Source organism: Dunckerocampus dactyliophorus, chromosome 8, assembly GCF_027744805.1.
Source record: "Dunckerocampus dactyliophorus isolate RoL2022-P2 chromosome 8, RoL_Ddac_1.1, whole genome shotgun sequence".
NCBI classification, from domain to species: domain Eukaryota; kingdom Metazoa; phylum Chordata; class Actinopteri; order Syngnathiformes; family Syngnathidae; genus Dunckerocampus; species Dunckerocampus dactyliophorus.
The window spans coordinates 25,681,069-25,700,700 of record NC_072826.1 but is presented as its reverse complement, the minus strand read 5'-3'; the positions used below and the strand labels follow the sequence as shown (position 1 = coordinate 25,700,700).

Sequence of the window (19,632 nt, the reverse complement as noted above, 5' to 3'; positions counted from 1 at the left end):
CAACAAAACAGCAGAATTCTATAATTATTCTCATGTAATTTACAAACCAAAACAACATATTTCTACTACAACATTACTACTAAACTACACTACTACAAGTACTAAACTACTACTACTAAAAATAGCCCAATTCGCCATTGAATTGTTTGTACTTTTCCACTAAAGCAAACACACTATATTGATTTAAAAAAGCTATGCCATTCCCTATAATTCAGAATGTTGTCCTTATAATCTTAATAAAGGGCATACCTGTCAACATTTGCATGTGAAAACTTTCCAAAAAGTGAAATTTTAGAGGTGACAAATTAACAGTTAAAGTGCATACATTCCGTGCAATTGCAGCAGAAATTGATCATTGACACACAATTGTATCGCTGTTGGACTAGCGTTATGAAGGTGTTTTGCTGGTCAATCCTACATACCAGAGTCATGTATTCATCCAGCAAAATGAAACTTGCTTTTGTTGTTATGTTCATGTTGAGAATTCCGGTGTTTGTGAATGCACCTGACATAATGAAATGGTGCGGTCGGTGTGGAGAGCGACAGAAACGTGTGCGAGTTTACCGCACTGGAACTGAGCACTGCTGTTGGTGTGTTAAGGTAGGCAGTAAAGTTTAAAATGAACGTCAAATTCTATATGTCTCTGCCAGGGCCTTACAAGTAGGGATGTCCGATATTATCTGCCGATATTGGCATAAAAATTATATATCACATCATATCGGTATCCTTTTTACTGCCGATAATGATAGCACTCACACGAGGCACCGATCACTACTTAGTTTTTATGTACGCTTACTACTGTTTACCACAGGGGTGTCCAAACCTTTTCCAGTGAGGACCACATAGTGAAAAATGAAAGGATGCAACTTTGCCACTTTGATATTTACCTCCGCCAAGCGCAGCATTTATCTGTTTGTCTGTTTGTGTTCAAAATAACTTCAAAATTTCAGAATGGATTTGGATGAGATTTTCACGAATTGTCGAAAATGGGAAATGGAAGAACTGATTACATTTTGGGGGTGATCCGGATCACGGTCTGGATCCAGCAATTTTTTTTAAAGGATTCTTTAATATAATTAATATTCCTTAATATTCTTTAATATGCATATAACTCCACAAAAAATGGTCAGAGCACTTGCCAAAAACAAGTTTCCAACAGGTTCTACAAAATATCAAAGACTGGTCCAAAAAATGTAGGATTATTATTTTGGTGTGAATCGCAATATGGGGGAACTATGGCGCTTGGCGGAGGTCTGCGCTTGTCTAGTTTGTAAAGCAACACATGTAGATATGCTAAGAAGTTATAGATATATTTCAAGAAATAACTGCATCTCAGCTTTGCCATATAGGTGAAAAAGACTATTATTAATAATTAATTGTGCTTTTTTTTTAACATTTTCCAAATATTTAAACTTTCTTCTTCAATAATCTTCATACATTTCCTTTTCATAGTATTATGACTTTATTCTCATAATATTTTGACTTTATTCCCATACTATTTTGACTTGACTCCCAATCTAATTTTCCCAAAAAATGCCCTCTATATTTTGTTTGGTTTGTTTCTCATAACATTGTGGCTTTTCGAAACTAACATATTTTTTTCTTCAATATTTCAACTTTATATTACTAAAATTATGTTATTTTTCTCTTAATATTTTGACTATTCATAAAATCACAACTGCTTTATGCATTTCTACTGTAGTTTTTTTTAAATTTTCCAACTACTTCATGTTCTTCTTGTAATTATGACTGTATTCCCATGATATTTTTACTTTATTGTTATAATGATACATATTTTCGCAACCTAATTTTCCAAAAATGACAACTTTAGTTGATTAGTTTGTTTCTCAATCATTACAACTTTTTAAAAAATCATGTATTTTTCTTTAATCTTTCAACTCTGTGCTACTAAAATGGTATCATTTTTCCTCACATCATGAGTTCATTCCCATAAAATTGTGACTTTTTTTTTTTAATTTTTTAACATTATTCTCCTAAAATTACAGCTTTTTTTTGCATTTCTGCTGTTTTTTTTTTTTATTTATTTTCCAACTACTTAGACTTTCTTGTAAATTTTTTTCTTTAATATTTCAACTTTACGCTCCTAAAATCCATGACTTTTTCTTGTTAGAATGCAACTTTTTATTGTAATATTTTGATGTGATTTTCTCATAAAATCACAGCCATTTTTTTGCATTTCAGCGGCTGCTGTTCTTTCTTTCTCAACTATTTCAACTTTCTTCTTGTACATTTTCTTCTCGTAGTTATGACTTTCATACCCATAATATTTTTACTCTATTATACGATGATACTATTTTCCACAACTTAATTTTCCAAAAATTACAACTTTATTTGTTGTTTTGTTTGTTTCTCATAATAATCTTTTTAGTAATTCAACTTTATGCTCTTAAAACTAATCTAATCTAAAAAAAAAAATAATCTTTGTCTGTGGAGATTTCAACATTGACCTTCTGAATTCAAATAAGCAAAACAGAATAGATAACTTTATAGACACAATGAACAGTTTAAGTCTTTATCCTAAAATCACCAGGCCAAGTAGAATTACAGATCACTGCGCAACATGAATTGATAACATATTCACCAATGATTTCCATAACAACACCTGTTAATTAATGATATTACTGACCATCCTCCGGTGTTTACGATTTTTAATGAAAACTATAAAAACAGAAAGAAGGATGATATCAGGACATTCAAAAGATTACATACAGAGGAAAGTATTCGCGCTTTTATCAAAGATTTGGAAAAACAAAGATGGGAGTGCGTATATCGTGAGAATGATGTGAACGAGGCATACAACAACTTTCTTAATATTTATATGAAGTGCTCCAACAGACATTGTCCACTGAGAGAAGTATCTAATAAGCAAAGGAAGAGAAATCAGCCATGGATGAGCAAGGGACTACTAAATGCCTGGAAGAAGAAAAATACACAATATAGGAGATTTATCATTCAAAAAACTAAAGAAGCAGGAAAAATATATAAAACATACAAAAATAAGTTAACAAACATTTTGAGAGTGTGTATGAGAGAATATTATAGTCAATTATTAAACAAGAACAAAAACAACACTAGAGCAACCTGGGGCATTTAAACAGTATTCTACGGAACGGTGCTAAGAAAGCAGACTACCCTCTTTATTTCATAGACGGAAAGGATAAATATGACAATATGAATCTGGTAATTGAAAAGTTCAACAACTACTTCGTAAATATTGGACCGGAACTGGAAACAAAGATCCCAAATTACCACCAGTAGAGGAAAGAAATGAGATCGTAACAAGAATCCCAATTCCATGTTCCTCACTAACGTTACACAAAAGGAAATCATTGATCCATCCATTCCATCCATTTTCTATACCACTTCTTCCTCATTAGGGTCACGGGGGTATGCTGGAGCCTATCTCAGCTGACTTCGGGCGACAGGCGGGGTACACCCTGGACTGGTCGCCAGCCAATTGCAGGGCACATATAGACAAACAACCATTCACACTCACATTCATACCTATGGACAATTTAGAGTCGCCAATTAACCTCACCTGCATGTTTTTGGAATGTGGGAGGAAGCCGGAGTACCCGGAGAAAACCCACGCGCACACGGGGAGAACATGCAAACTCCACACACTCGAACCCAGGTCTTCCCGATCTCCAAGCTGTTACTGTGTTGGCCAACGTGCTAACCACTAGACCACCGTGCGGCCGAATCATTGATCAAATCATTGATATTGTTAATAAATTCAAAGCGAAAACATCAACCGATTGCAACAGAATAGAAATGGAAACGATAAAAAGGGTTGCAAAAAAAATGAGATTGCACAACCGCTGACGTACCTTAGTAACCTATCATTCCAGACAGGTAAATTCCCAAACAAAATAGCTAAAAACAAAAAAACAAAAACAAAATATTCCCAAAAATAGCTAAAGTAGTTCCAATTTTTAAAAATGGAAACAAACATCAATTCATAAACTACCGACCAGTGTCCTTATTGCCACAATTTTCCAAAATCATTGAAAAACTATTTAATAACAGGTTGGACAATTTTATAAATAAAAATGAGTTACTAGCGGACAGTCAATACGGATACAGAAGTACCATTTCAACTTCCATGGCACTAATTGAAATTACAGAGGAAATCACCAACGCTAAAGATCACAGAAAGTGCGCGGCTGCAGTATTTATGGATTTAACAAAAGCCTTCGACACAATTAATCATGATATTCAAATCACTGAACTACAAAGGTATGGAATCAGAGGGTTGGTCTTGAACTGGGTTAAAAGCTGCTTGGCTGACAGGAGGCAATATGTGAAGCTAGGAGAATATACGTCCGAGGGGTTAAACATATCATGTGGCGTCAATCCGAGGACCAAAAGTATTCAATCGATACATAAACTACATCTGTAAAGTCCCGAGAGACCTAAAGCTAGTATTACTTGCAGACGATACAACCGCATTATGTTCTGGAGACAGCACACCAGAGCTAGTACAACAAATCACAGATGAACTAATTATACTAAAAAGATGGTTTGATAAAAACAGACTATCACTCAACCTAAGTAAAACTAAAGTAATGCTATTTGGTAAGTGCAAAAAGGAAGCGTATCAGCAAATATAAATTGACGGTGTAGACATTGACAGGGTGAACGAAAATACATTTCTCGGGGTTATAATAGACGAGAAGATGAACTGGAAATCTCACATTAAAAATTTAAAGCATAAAGTGGCAAGAAACACCTCAATACTGAAAAAAGCTAAATTTGTCCTAGACCAAAAAGCACTTCCTACGCTGTACTGTTCACTGATATCAGCATATCTAACTTACTGTGCCGAGTTATGGGGTAATAACTACAAAAGTGCACTTCAGCCACTAACTGTGCTACAAAAAAGGTCATAATGCTGCTTACAGAGAACACACAAACTCTTTATTTATAAAATCACAATTATTACAAATTTGTGGATCTAGTAAACTTTCAGACAGCTAAAATTATGCATAAAGCAAACAATAACCTTCTACCCAAAAATGTAAAACAATTCTTATCAACAAGAGAGGAGAAATATGATCTGAGGGGAAATTTGAACCTAAAACACTTCTATGCACGGACAACACTGAAAACTTTCAGCATTTCTGTATGTGGAATCAAGTTGTGGAACGGATTGAGTAAGGGACTCAAACAATGCACAACAATGAGCCATTTTAAGAAAAAGTACAAGGAGTTGATGCTCACAAAATACAAAGAAGAAGAGACCTGAACTACTGCGTACATACAATACTACAGTATATCTAACCACTACTACACTGACTATTAACTCTTCATTGTGGTGAGTACATGGTCTGTACTCATTCATTATCAATCAAACACTTCTTCAATCATTCTATCAGTTATTATTAAGCCTCTAGCTTCCTTTTAGTAAGTAAAAACCTTGGCTATGATTGCACTACATTGTCATGCAGACCTACAAAGTACACTTGGAAGAACAAGAGGTGAATAAATGTATTGCAACTGATGTGAAACTGATGAGGGGTAGAATTAAATAAGCTTTGCTTCTTCCTACTCCTTTTTGGACATGCAAAATTGTGAATTGTACTTGTTGATGTGCTACTGTTTGACTCGTATGCATGTTCAGGATGAATTAAAACCATGAAACATAAAATGATGTTATTTTTCCTCATAATATTGCTACGTTAAAAAGGAAAATCGCATTTTCTTGTCAGACTATAACGTTTTTCTCCTAGTATTTTGACTTTACTCTTGACTTTACTCAGATTTTTTCATTTTTGCTGTTGTTTTTTTAGTTGTCTTGTTAAAGAATGTGCGGCGGGCCAATAAAACAACAGCCGTCCTGCACTTTGGACACCCTTGATTTATTATTGTGATACTGGGTTTGGGTATGCAGAAATGTCACTGTGTTGAGCAGATGTCACCAAAGAGGGCACGGTGACATAAGACAGAAGCTAAAAGTACATAAAATAGGATAAATGCAGGATGTTTACTATATCCTGGTCCTGCAGATGTCCTCCACTTGCTGCAGATTAGAGTGTCTGTCAATGACAAACTATTGCTAACACGTTTCATGTGCTGGTGTTCCATGAGACTTTCATTGTGATGGTCTAAGTCTTCTTTTGGCTCCCCTCGCTGGCATCAACTCTCCCGTCAGGAATGATAATGGAGTTTCTTACCGGTGCTCCATCTCATTTCTTCCTGGCCTTTCACAAGAGCTTCTTTCAGCTGGCCAGGGCCTCGCACGTACACCATGTTTGGCACACGTGAGATGAGTGGTTTCAAATAATGGAGACTTTATAATATTCTTCCTCAAGACAAGACTCAAGCAAGGATTCTGACCTGGTCTTCATATTTCTCCATTAGTCATGATAACGAACAGCCTGCGCTTTACAGTATCAGGGGTGGGACTGCAACAACTTTATTGATGGTCAAGCAGGCACACAATTTCTTGGCAAAATATTGTTTTTGATTGGTTCTTGGTTCATTGTTGTATGGCAGGGGTGGTGTGAGGTGGAAGCATTTTTCACCTGCAGCTCTTTCTTATTTGACTATATTGCCTATGTTATATGTTAATAATAAGATGAATTCATATGAATTCATTGTTAATGAGCTATTCATTCTCTGTGCCACTTAATCCTCACTAGCGTTATGGGGGTATGCGAGAGCCTATCCCAGCTGGCGGGGTACACTCTGGACTTGTCTCCAGTCAATCACATATTGTCACATATTGACAACCATCCACACTGAAATTGATACCTATGCACAATTTAGAGTCGCCAATTAAACTAAAATGCATGTTTTTGGAATGTGTACTTGGAGAAAACCCACACATGCATGGGGATAACATTCAAACTGAGATGCCCAACAGAGATTTGAACCCAGATTTGCCAGATCTCCTGACTGTGCGGTCAACATGCTAACCACTTGGCCACCGTGCGGCACATTAATGAGCTATATTATTTAATATTACACTAACTTGCTTTGTCACCTATAACACAAAGCTGATATATTTTGTTGTTTAGCATATATTGATCTACATTAGATTGCTTTTAGCATCTTTAATGCACAAAATGTAGCAGAGTGGCCCCTGCTCACATTCTTCCCAGCAAGCCTTGCAGGTTATCAATGTCGGTTTTGTTTTGCACGGACAGTCACTCCTCCTTTATCGCGGTTTATTGGTTCCAGAATTAATTTACGCAAGTAGGATACCTCATTTATAAATGGCATAGGAAACCTATTTACAACCTACTAAATATGTTTTTCAGCATTATTAGAGCCCTCTAAACATGAAAGAACACCCCTATAGTCACCTTGACACTGCTATTACCCAATACAGAAGACATAATAAGAGAAAATAAGACTTTATATTATCGACACACACATATTAGCATTGGAAGTTTTTCCATTTTTGATTTTTTTTTACTACCGGTACTTCCTGTGGCGGCTATTGTATCATCAGTGTAACATTGCTGACTCCTAGTGACCAGTGTAGAATACTACATACCACAACGTGTCTTTCAGTGCTTTTTCGGAATGTCTTATATTTGTATTATAGCTCATTTCGTCATTTTTATGCTTAAAAATGCTTAATTTAGGCCAAATTCCGTACATTTTTCGTAAATATGCATATTTCTTGACTAATAATAGGCCGTACTCAACTACGAAACAGCAAAGATTTATTCATTAATATATTTTGAAAAAAAATATGAACCGAGATGTGGCGAGGGACAACTTACATTAGTGTGTAAGCGGGAGACCTGACTGCCCACTGCACCATTGCCCTCGCAGATTGCTGTAGCTGAAGCGTGGACACCGTCACCATTATCTCACCTGCAGTACTGAAGAGGATTTTTTAATTGATTTATTTTTTAATTAAAGTTAAAACTGTTTGAACTGAACCACGCTGCCTGCAAGTCAACCACTAGACCAGGGTCCTCAATTAAATTTGTCCAAGAGCCAGAATTTTCTCAGCAGACAAAGTGAGCACCTGATGGTATTGTGTTAAAATTGCTTTTTAAAATATTTCTATAGCAATATTAGTCCCTGTTAAAAACTAAATTTTCTGTGACTGCTTTGCTCTTTTTTTTTTTAAAGAGTTGATAGTGCCATAATTTTGTTTAATTGCGAGCCGTTTTCTTCTACTGCTGCTTCATTGACACATACGTGTCACTGTCGCCCCCTGCAGAGCGGAGGCATTACTGCATGAACAATTACCTCTCTAGTTAGACTGAGTGGTTTCTTTATTTAGGTGATGATTCGAGGGGCCAGCTAATTAGGACTCCTGCACTAGCCCATCAGTGACTATCCATTGACATCCACCCGTAAATGTAGATGTAATTTCGTCAGCTTGATCAGCCTCATCATGGCTTTATAGCCGCTCCTTATAACACAGACAAGGGATAGGGAGGGGTGATGATCTTCATGGTGCTTGCAGTCCATGTCAACACTTCCTCCAATATGCGTATCAGATGTCCTGGCCTCACTGTCGGCAGATGTCAGCACCATCAGCAAAACACCAAGTCTTCATATCTGCTGGAACGTTCCTCTCTCCAGTCAGAGGCCACAGCTCGTTGCCATCACAGCCGAGCGGCGCATGCTCAACGAGGCGCCTGAACAGCTTTTTGTTGTTGTTTTAACGGTCGGCCGGTTTTAACGACCTTTTTAAACATTCCCACCCCTTCAGCCATTAAAAGGAATCACGACTCAGGCGAGAACTTCCAAAACCACATGAATCTTTTCAGTGGTTGGATAGCCAACTCAGCAAGGTGTTTCATGTTGCAGTCTTTGGGGGCGACTCATTCAGGAGTCCTGGCTGTGACCTGATCTCCATGTTGTCGTTGGGGGCGAGGGCCTTAGGGCCGCTTGCAGGGGTGGGATCCTGCAATACTACTATGACTGTATTTTCCAGACTATAAGTTGCACCGCATCGCATCAGTCAAAAAATGTGTCATTAAGAGGAAAACTTGAATCTACAATGGTGTGAAAAAGTGCTTGCCCTCTCCCTGAATTCTTTTTTTTTTTGATTGGTTTAATTTATTTCGAACATGCATATGTCCGAAAAGGAGTAGGAAGAAGCAGAGCTTATTTAATCCTATCCCCTTTTTGTAGCACATCAATTGCTAATACATACATGTGTGTACATACACATACAAACACGCACATACTGTATGTACACTTACATCTGCACCTACACAAGTCTGTTTATCCTGTCCTTCCTCTCCTGTTGATATCCACATCTTCTTTGGTTTTGCACTGCTAGTGACACTGAGTTTGTATACAAGAGTTCCTTTTATTAACTATGTCAAGGTTATTGCAATTATGATTATTGTCATAGTCATATGATCTTTAATATGTTCCCAGATCGCTGATATCTTGGACAACAAGCACTCTTGTGACTCCTGGACCTCCTTTTAGTTTGATGTAGATTTTCCCGTTAGTGCTCAAAGTGTTTTGAATCTTTCCTTGCTTCCTCAGGTCTCGTGCTTTTTTGGCGATGTCATAATTGCGTTTTGTGAGATGCTCATTCATGTAGATGTTGGTGCCGCTTAGCTTCTTTCCCTGTTTCAGCAGTGCAGCTTTGGATTCCCTGTTGGTGAACTTAATGATGACAGGTGTGTTGTTGTTTCTGCCATGGAGTGGGACGCAAGTGTCAATACTGTTGACATCGACATCCACCTCCTTCGAGTGTAGGAAGTTAGCAATCTGTTGCTTTATTGAAGGAACATCTCTTGACTTGGGTGTGATTTGGAGCCCTGTGAGGACCACATCATTCATTCGTGCCATCTGATCCATCTCGTCAATGAAGTTTTTAATTTGCTCTTTGATATTCTCCTTTGCTTCTTTCTCTTCCTCAAGTGTGGTGCAAAAGTCAGCATTGTCCTTCAATAGTGCCTTGATATCATCCTGTAGAATGTTGATATCATTGCATAGTGCTCTATTTTCTTCCCTGGGGTCTTTAGCATCCTTAAGATCAGTACATGAGGTGGCTTCCATATGGTTTATAGCATCCTTGAGAGCAGTGCGCAAGTCAGCGTTGTCTTCCAGTAATGCCCTGATATCATCCTGCAGAACCCGAACATCCTGCTGTATTTTCTTTACGGTTTATCGCTTGCTGAAGAGCAGAGCGCAAGGCAGCATTGTCATTCAGCAGTACCTTAATGTTGTCCTGCCGAGCCTTGATATCTTCCAAAGGGTATTTAACCTCCTTAAGAGCAGCGCTCAGGTCTGCAGTTTCATCTTGCAACTTCTTGACTTCTTTTCTTAGTTTTTTGATATACTTGTTCTGTGCTCTATTTTCTTCAGACTGTATCTCTACAGTTGAATGCAGCTTCTCAATTGCTTGCATTATTTGTGGTAGAGTGATCTCATTACTCTCGAAGCTTCTATCAAAGGCTTCATTGCAGCTCTTGACAGCATTTTGCAACTCTTGGTATCTTGGACTAGCTAGGTATTCTGCCAATGTTTTTATATCCATGTCCACTTTGAATTCAGAGCCAGAATCATTTTCCTCTGCAAGTTCAGAGCCAGAATAATTTTCCTTTGTGTTTGACATTGTTGCTAAGCAACCTCTTTGATCTTCAGCAGTTCGCTAGTTAGCTAGACTTGCTAGCAGTATCGATACTTGTATCTGTACCTCTCGACTATCCAAGTTAAAGTTGGGGGATTCAGCAAGCAGCACTGATCTTGTGTTCATGAAGTGTCGTCAGGAAAGCACCAAAATAGTTAAAATTTCCAGTTTCATCAACAGAGCTCCTGCCATACACATCCTTCCCCGTCAAGAAAAAAAAAAAATGTCATACTTAAATGTTTCTGCTCATCAAACAAATTTAAATATTAGTCAATGAATGCAGTTTCTCAATAAAACTTTTTATTATTAAGGGAGAAAAAAAAAATCCAAACCTACATGGCGCTTTGTGAAAAAGTGATTGCCCCCTGTTCAAACATAACTGAGATTGAGATCTATCATTCAGGAGAAAGGTTATAAAGCTATTTCTAAATCTTTGGGACTCCAGCAAACCACAGTGAGAGCCATTATCCACAAATGGAGAAAACATGGAACAGTAGTGAACCTTTCGAGGAGTGGCCGGCCAACCAAAATTAACCCTAAGAGTGCAGCAGTGACCCATCCAAGAGGTCACAAAAGACCCCACAACAACATCCAAAGAACTACAGGCCTCACAAGGTCAGTGTTCATGATTCCACACTGGGCAAAAACTGCCTGCATGGCAGAGTTCCAAGACGAAAACCACTGCTGAACAAAAAGAACATTAAGACCCGTCTCAATTTTGCCAGAAAAAATCTTGATGATCCTCAAGACCTTTGGGAAAATACTTTGTGGTCCTGACGAGACAAAAGTTGAACTTTTTGGAGGGCATGTGTCCCATTACAACTGGCATAAAAGTAATGCCGTATTTCAGAAAAAGAACATACCATCATAAAATATGGTGGTGGTAGTGTGATGGTTTGGGGCTGTTTTGCTGCTTCAGGACCTGGAAGACTTGCTGTGATAAATGGAACCATGAATTCTGCTGTCTACCAAAAAATCCTGAAGGAGAATGTCCCGCCATTTGTTAGCGACCTCAACCTGAAACAAACTTGGGTTCTGCAGCAGAACAATGATCCAAAACACACCATCAAGTCCACCTCTGAATGGCTGAAGAAAAACAAAATGAAGACTTTGGAGTGGCCTAGTCAAAGTCCTGACCTGAATCCTATTGAGATGCTGTGGCCTTAAAAAGGAGGTTCATGCTGGAAAAAACTCCAATGTGGCTGAATTACAACAATTCTGCAAAGATGAGTCGGCTAAAATCCTTTCACAGCGCTGTAAGAGACAGTTGTTGTCTTAACTGTCAACTCTTAAACTCAACCAAGTAATGTTGGAAAGGCGTCGGACTTCAGCAACAGTTTGGCAAATAGTCCAGCTTTGTATTGGCCCATGATTTCTCATGTCCAACTTAGTAGATTGAACTTTAAAAGTCAAATGAAATTTGAACTTTGAGAGTGTTTAAACAAGAGAGAAATGTTAATGCCTCTCTGAGAAAAGTGTATAAAATGCATTGTGAGGGGTTTTACCACCTTGAAACATATATAATTGTAAAAAAATTAAGTTGGCTACTTCACTTATTGCGGGCTATTTTGGGAACCTATCCCCCATGCTAAACGAGGGAACACTGTAGACCTGGAGGTACGCGTACCCGACTTTGGGAACCTAGGGTTTACACCAGGGGTGCCCATTACGTTGATCGCAAACTTCCGGTAGATGGCCAAGGTAGTTTGGGTCGATCGCGTAAACGTCACTTTGTAGTTGTCATATGACATCAGTCAGCTGACATTAAGCTCCCCTCCTGATTTGCTCTTGCTCCCCCGCGGCGTTTCAAGCTACACACGAAGATGCAACTTTCATCTTAATTATTCTGATTACGGATAAACAAACTCAGCAGTAAGATGTCTATATCTATAACTAAAGTTATCTGTTCACTTGCAGCGGCCAGTTACGTAGAAAAAAAGTGTATTGTTTGATGGCTTTGCTTCCAGTCCTGAACTCCACGACAGATATCAGTGTTTTCTACACGTCCGCTTCTTAAACTATTATTTGTATATGGGTAATGTTTGATAGCAAATGCTAACTGGACGTAATACATGAACTGTGTGTCCTAATGAACATTACGTAGCTACTTTCACTGACGTATTACCAGTACTCAGGTTATATACACAACTATTGGGGAATTATGTGTAATTATCTTTATTGCCATATTGAATATAATTATGCTATCAGCTTCATTGATTACCTTTAAACTTTGAAAATGTGAATGTGAATCATTAATATTTACAATAGTATTTCAAAGTTTCCCGGTTAGATTTTATATATGTTATATGTTTTTAAATGTGTGAATCCCTGATATACATGCATAATGTTCAAAAATACGTATTTTTAAAATAAATATAGTAATTAAATATATTTTATATATATATATATATATATATATATATATATATAGTAGCAGGTAGATCTTTGGGACTTGGTCATTTTAAAAGTTGCTCACAGGCAGAAAAAGTGTGAGCACCTCTGGTTTACACCAAGGAGACAAACTGAAGCTGAAATAAGTATTTTTTTAAAGTATATGCACACCATAAAGCCTTACCTGTTCAATAAATGTCAGAATGTTGTGGAAGAAGACACTTTTAAAACGTGATATGACGCACTGGACGCATCCTCGGTGTGGAGAAACATATCAAACAGTCGTATTCTGACACCAAAACTTCATTTTTGTATTCACAAATGAATGAAAATAGACTAAAAACCATACGTGTGTATTTAGTTAGTCAGTGGCTGACACAGTAGCTACAATCTGTAAGCGATACATAATTAGTGTCCCAATGAAACAACACTACTGTCTAAAATAGCATATTTTTCAGTCCACACAGGTATCATTATTAGAGTTGCACATTACTTACAGACACATGGTCTCCAAGGCAGAAGCCTATTAGAAAGTATTCCATAACAAAAAGCGTTGGGTATGCTCTGTATCATTCAATTTGTGTGCATAACTGCGTCACAACAAACTCAACTCAGTGAATTTCTTTATCTTGCCCTCCATACTTTCCTACCTATTTATACTTCCATATGGCCAAAAACTACTACTATAAGCCACAAGTATCCTCCATGTTTCTGCCAAGTGTAGACGTTCTCGGATGTTATCTACACAAAGATGAATTCCTGCAGCTCCTTAGTGAGTCTGTGTTGTTTTCTCTTCTCTTCTCTTCTTCTTAATAGTGATCTTCACAGTAGACTTCCATATAGTAGGGGTGTACAGGGGATACACGCTAATCATGGGGGTTACTTTGCCAACTAATGAGGAAATACTGCGAATAATCGACTCATCCACAAAAGCCCAATAATGCCCACTAAACCCAACGACTGGGCTTCGGAAAACTTTCAGAAACAATGATTAAAAAAAATACCTTTTTTTTTTTTTAAACATACAGCAGTAAACCAAAACGTACAACAACCAAGGCAATTTTTCCCACAGGAAATATGACCAAAAATATGATGAAAAATATATTTTTATCCAAAATAAGTATAGTTTTACATGTCGAAAACAATGCAAAATAATTCTAAATGGCAAATGAATGGAACTTATTCTTAGACTTCCCATACGGCCTTCTGACCATCTTTATCAAATTGCTGGCAATAAAACTTTCTTTGGCCCCATGGAGGGTTATTTTGCAGTCAGGGAGCTTTGTTTGGTCACTCGATTTTGTGAAATGATACAGTACAGTTATGAGCAAAACCGAATCATACAAAAACTGATGTTTGACTGTAGTTTTGTAAATAACTACATCAAAATTTAAGTCAATGCATATACATTTTTGGAAATAAGGGTGATTATTCGATGGGGAAAAATGATATACAAAGACATTTATTTTACACTGAAAAGTAACCATAGTGGAACTTTGGTTAGCGTGTTTTTCAGTTAACGTTGAAAATGTAAGCCAAATTTTTGCCTCGGTTTACGTACATTTTCCGGTTAGTGTACAACACGGCACACGTCTTCCTGTGTTATTTATACACGCCGTGAGTCCATCTGTGTTCTTAATGTATTTTAAGTCACAAAACGTACTTACCATCTAACAAAGAAGCTAGCTTGCTAAGTTACAAAATGGAAACTGGAACTGGAAGTCAGCTACATAGCCCGTCTATGATGTCATCAGCGGTTGACTCTGTTCACATAAAACACAGTTAGCATCCACTTTGGTTAGAGTTGGACCTTCTGGAATGAATTAATGATGCTAATCAAGGTTCCACTGTACCCAGAACTTGTCATTTAAAATGTCGCTGCCATTCTAATTCGTCACCCGCACACATCAAACCAGGCTATTATTGTATCCATGGCGGGTCCGTTATTACTTTGTGGTTTTAATTTGATGTTGCACTTTTCTTTGATTTTACACATCAGTAAAACACAATAGCATGAGATAGCTGGATTAGATTACTGTAACATCTGAGCTCGCACAAACATGTCCACTAATTTTGCTTTCTGCTGCAGAGGAAAGACCAAAAAAAATGCACACTTTCCTGCTTCTGGGCTGCGTCGTCTTTGCCACCTCAAAGTACTTCCTTGGCTCCGCCCTCATGATGACCGACGACAGGCTGTCCACCAACATGTTGACCGTGTCCAACGGCCTCACGCAAAGCAGCGGCGTCAGCTCACAACCGCCAGTTGTCATTGTAGGCACGTGCAAAACAACACACATCCTAGTTGTCCTTGTTGCTGTTTGTTGTTGGTCACATTTCCTGTTTCCTGTCCTGCAGAGCTGGCAAAACCAGGAAAGAAGAAGAAGACAAAGAAGGTGAAAAAGGTGAGTTTGTATTGTACTTTTTTACTTTTTTCAAAATATTTGATTTTGTAAAGTCTAATAAAATATTCTTGCGGAAGATCAACATTTTTATTATTTTCCCTCATTTTTCCGTATTTTTCCAGAACATTTCCTTTATTTTATGATGTAAATGTTGACAAGTATGCAGTACACACCCGCTGTCCCGCCTCCAAGCTATCCAGTCGACTGTCCTCCCGTTCCGTGTCTTTCCGGATTCCGCATTAAACGCGCAGCTTGAAAGCGCCTTTGTTCCTTGGAGGTCTCCACGGAGGCTGCAGACTTTGTGGACAAGCATTCCGTCCGCAGATATCGCCTTGCAAATCTCCCGGCGCCGATTTGCAACTTGAAACGCTTTAAAAGTGCATGTTTTTAAATGTCCAGTATAAGTTTACACGTTCCTTGGTGATGGACCGGGGCCTGGGATCCACGGTTTTCACTTCCAATAAGCACATTCCTGCTTCCTAAAGGAGTTGGAAGTGATTAAACGCAAGCAGAGCGGGAATATGTGACAGGAGATAGGCATGATTAATCGCTTATTGAGTCTCAGGACCCGGACCTGGTTAACACGTAAAGTACGGCACGTTCATGTGCATAATAAAGACGTGTCATATCATAAATGAGATCGCCCCTCGTAGGTTATTAATGATAAGCATCACGATTCATATAAAAAATATAGAAAGACTCAAAATGATCCAAAACTCAAAACCCACAGCACACTTACTCACCCACGACTACATTCACACGTGTAATAAAGACGTGTAATTTAATCAACGTCATTGCTCCTCGCAGGTTATTAATGATAACCATCACCATTTCTAATATAAATACATAGAAAGACTCAAGATAATCCAAAAGTGAACCCCACAGCACACACGTGCACCTGCAACTACATTCACATGCGTAGTAAAGGCAGATATTATTGCCAACATTATTTTGAGACCATTTTTTCATTAATGTAATGATAATAATATATGGCATAATGAAGCGAGTACAATGTATCAAAAGCAATAAACTTGAATTTCTCGAGAGTATTTAACATGGTAATTGGAAAGTCAAGATCTTTTAAATAAAATCAATTAAACAAAAAAAAAGACAAAAAAACCCCAATGAAAATAAAACAGACTGTCTCTAAAAATCACACTCATAACCAAAAGCAATAGAAAATAGACCTCGTCTCTGTCAAGGAAAAAAAACACTTCAATAACAACCCAACACAACAATAAAAACCATAAATATAATGGAGTATCAAGTCACTGTAAACAAAATTGCACTTCAATGCAACTGAAATGTTCTTCAATGCATTTTTAGTTTAGCAGAAGAGTAACACACTTCACCTTCCGCGGAAACATGATGTAAACGTAGCAAGTATCATGGATGTCACGACACATCAGGCACCAGTAGAGCTGTCGAGTGCGTGACCCCCTGTATGCAGAGACGAGGTGATGGAGTGGAAAAAAAAAGGTTCTTTAATGGTGTATGAAAGGAGTAGGCGACAGAGAAACAGGCTCTGTGACAACGGGTACAGAAAGTCCAGGTGAGTAAATATCTCAGGTGACAGCACTAACTAGGAAACGAGGAACACGTGTAACAATGACAACAACAGTAACGCACCGTATCTCTGACGACGCTGCTCTTTTAACCGCCACTAATGGTAATTGGCAACAGCTGCGCGGCCACCAGGTGTGACGCGGCTGCCTCTTCCACCCGGCAGGAAGTATACATTGCCAAAATAAGAGCGCAGGACAGGAAGCACTCGCTCCTGCGCCTCAGGCGCATATGTACCGCTTATCAAATACCATATGAATAAAATATATGCAATATCATACTGGGGTGTTGAGGACAGGAAGCACTCGCTCCTGTCCTGCGAAACATGACAATGGACACTACACTATAATTTGGATTTTGAATCAGTGTCACTTAACCGCCAAGACTCATTATACAAATACATAGACTCAAAATAATCCAAACGTCAACCCCCCAACACGCTCACTGACAGGCCACAGCATTCATGTGTGTAATAGACCTGTAATTGAATCAATGTGATGGCTCCTCACAGGTTATTAGTGATAACCGTCAAAATCCATCACATCACCCGCATGCCAAACATGCTATGCAGACTATTGGAACATTTGTAATGAAATTGCCTCTATGAATATTCCGAGACATCGTTTGTCGTGTTGGTCCTCCATTTAGAACAAGATCAGCAGGAGGCGCCCTCCACCACCCGCTGGCTGCGTTCCACTGTTGGGGAGCTGTAAAACTGCAGGGAACGTTTGCTGCAACTTCTGCGCCTTCTGCCACTGTCGCATCTTCAGAACGGTCTGTTACTGCCGGATGGGCAACCCTCGCTGCTGAGCGGCCGACGAGTCCGTGTGGACGCCGCCGGACGCCGCCGGATCGGTGGTCGGAGAGCTCACCTCAACTTCCCAGCATGAATGCACTTTAAGACAAAGAGACTGCAGCAGCCCCACAAGGAGCATGGAACAACTCATCAAAGACACTTTAGCATGCATGTCTACGAGATATTATTTTCATAAACGCCTCAGGCGCATATGTACCGCTTATCAAATACCATATGAATAAAATATACGCAATATCATACTGGGGTGTTGAGTATGTGGAGGATGTAGCGAGTGCTAGCTAGAAGTCATTTCTCCTAGGATAGGCATCCTTCTCCAGCTGTGTTACTTTACTACTTTATTGCTTTTACTGCTACTTTTGCATGCAGTTTACAGTGTTACATGCAGAAAGCAATACTAAATAATTATAAGTAAGGAATGAATGGAACTTATTGTTGTTGTGGATTCAATTGCTGACACACGCAACTTTGTTTGGCCTCAAGGCAGGGTTATTTAGCAGTCACTCAATAAAAAATGCACGGACGGTGCGTCAGCAATGCGTAGGGTGCTTTTTTTGGGCACCTCATTGAGTGGAATGAGACAGTAGAGGGCAAACATAGTCGTTTGCTGCATGTAATGTTGTATGAAAACTGAGACTGTACAAAAACCATGGCAAAATGGTACAAAAAACTATATCATATATAAACTTTTTTTTTTAATATATAAGATGAAAACCATTTGTGGTCTTTTTATTTTTATATGAAGTACATGCACTCTATCCTTCTCCGGGAAAAGCTCTGATACTTACAAGTTTATACATGTACAAGTGTAAATACATATCATCTTCTGCTCTCTTGAAAGTCCACTTTGTAGACGTTTTTGAGCTTCAATACATAATCCTCCATCTTGGCAGTCAGATTACGTAATTCATTCGAAGGGTGTAAACATATTTTTATTGCATTTGAATTGCTGCTGCTGTTTGTGTATTTCAATAAAGTTTATAAAAAACGCTGGCTTTTCCTCATGAAGAAGGACGGCAGCGACAAGCACTTTCCAGCTCACACACGCCCCCCCCTCATGGCGAGGAGGAGTACTGCAGCGTCTCGGCGTATGACATTTCTCTGTATTTTATCATCCACTTAGCAAGCATAATGATGTCACACATCCCACAGGCTGTCATGGTGTCCCTAGCCACTTTGTGTTTCAAATTTTGCAGCTTTACTCGATCAAATATATTAATCAATAAATCATGATGTTTTGTGGCCTATTATTCGCCAAAAATATGCATATTTAAGCAAAATGTACATATTTTTTGACTAAATGAAGCATTAAAACGGCTGAGTGAACTAAAATACAAATATAAGGCATTCACAAGACACATTCAAAGGCGCTGTGATAATATTTAGTATTCTACATTGGTCACTTTGTGTCAGTATCCGGCAATCAAGCATCAGACTTGATTAAGTAATGCCAAGCTAAAACTCAACTCTGAACCCACGACATCACTTCCTGTTCGCCCCCCACTCAGATTGCCTAACATCGGAAAACATTTACAGCAACACACACAAGCATGAGTTTAATTATGTCTTATGTTCTTTTTTTTTACAGTAAATACTTCATTTTGTTTATTTATTTAATTTTTTTCAAACATTGAGTGTGTATTTACAACAGTGATAGACATATAGAGTGCATATATAACATACGTGCGTGTGGAGGTTATAAAACACATTACACAAGACATACGACAGGTAACAAATGGAAGGGAGGTTTTGTGCGATGTCAAGAGATTTGACAGAATGCGAAGTCGGCTGTATACTCACAAAAGACTATGAATAAATATAAGGGGGTGGGGGAAATAAGATAACGATACATAGTAGTCAGGTAGATGTGCTGT

General features: G+C 38.4%; 1 protein-coding gene across 2 annotated transcripts in view; it reads left to right on the top strand.

Moving 5' to 3' along the window:
* The window catches only part of asip1 (agouti signaling protein 1), a 48,855-nt gene extending 30,223 nt beyond the window's left edge, over positions 1-18,632 (top strand). For both annotated transcript variants that reach the window (XM_054785916.1, XM_054785917.1), the window contains exons 2-4: positions 15,069-15,254; positions 15,335-15,381; positions 17,593-18,632. In XM_054785916.1, the coding sequence (XP_054641891.1) occupies positions 15,086-15,254; positions 15,335-15,381; positions 17,593-17,754 (378 nt within the window). In that variant the 5' untranslated portion in view covers positions 15,069-15,085 and the 3' untranslated portion in view covers positions 17,755-18,632. The remainder of the gene's footprint in view (positions 1-15,068; positions 15,255-15,334; positions 15,382-17,592) is intronic.
* Positions 18,633-19,632: the final 1,000 nt, after the last annotated feature.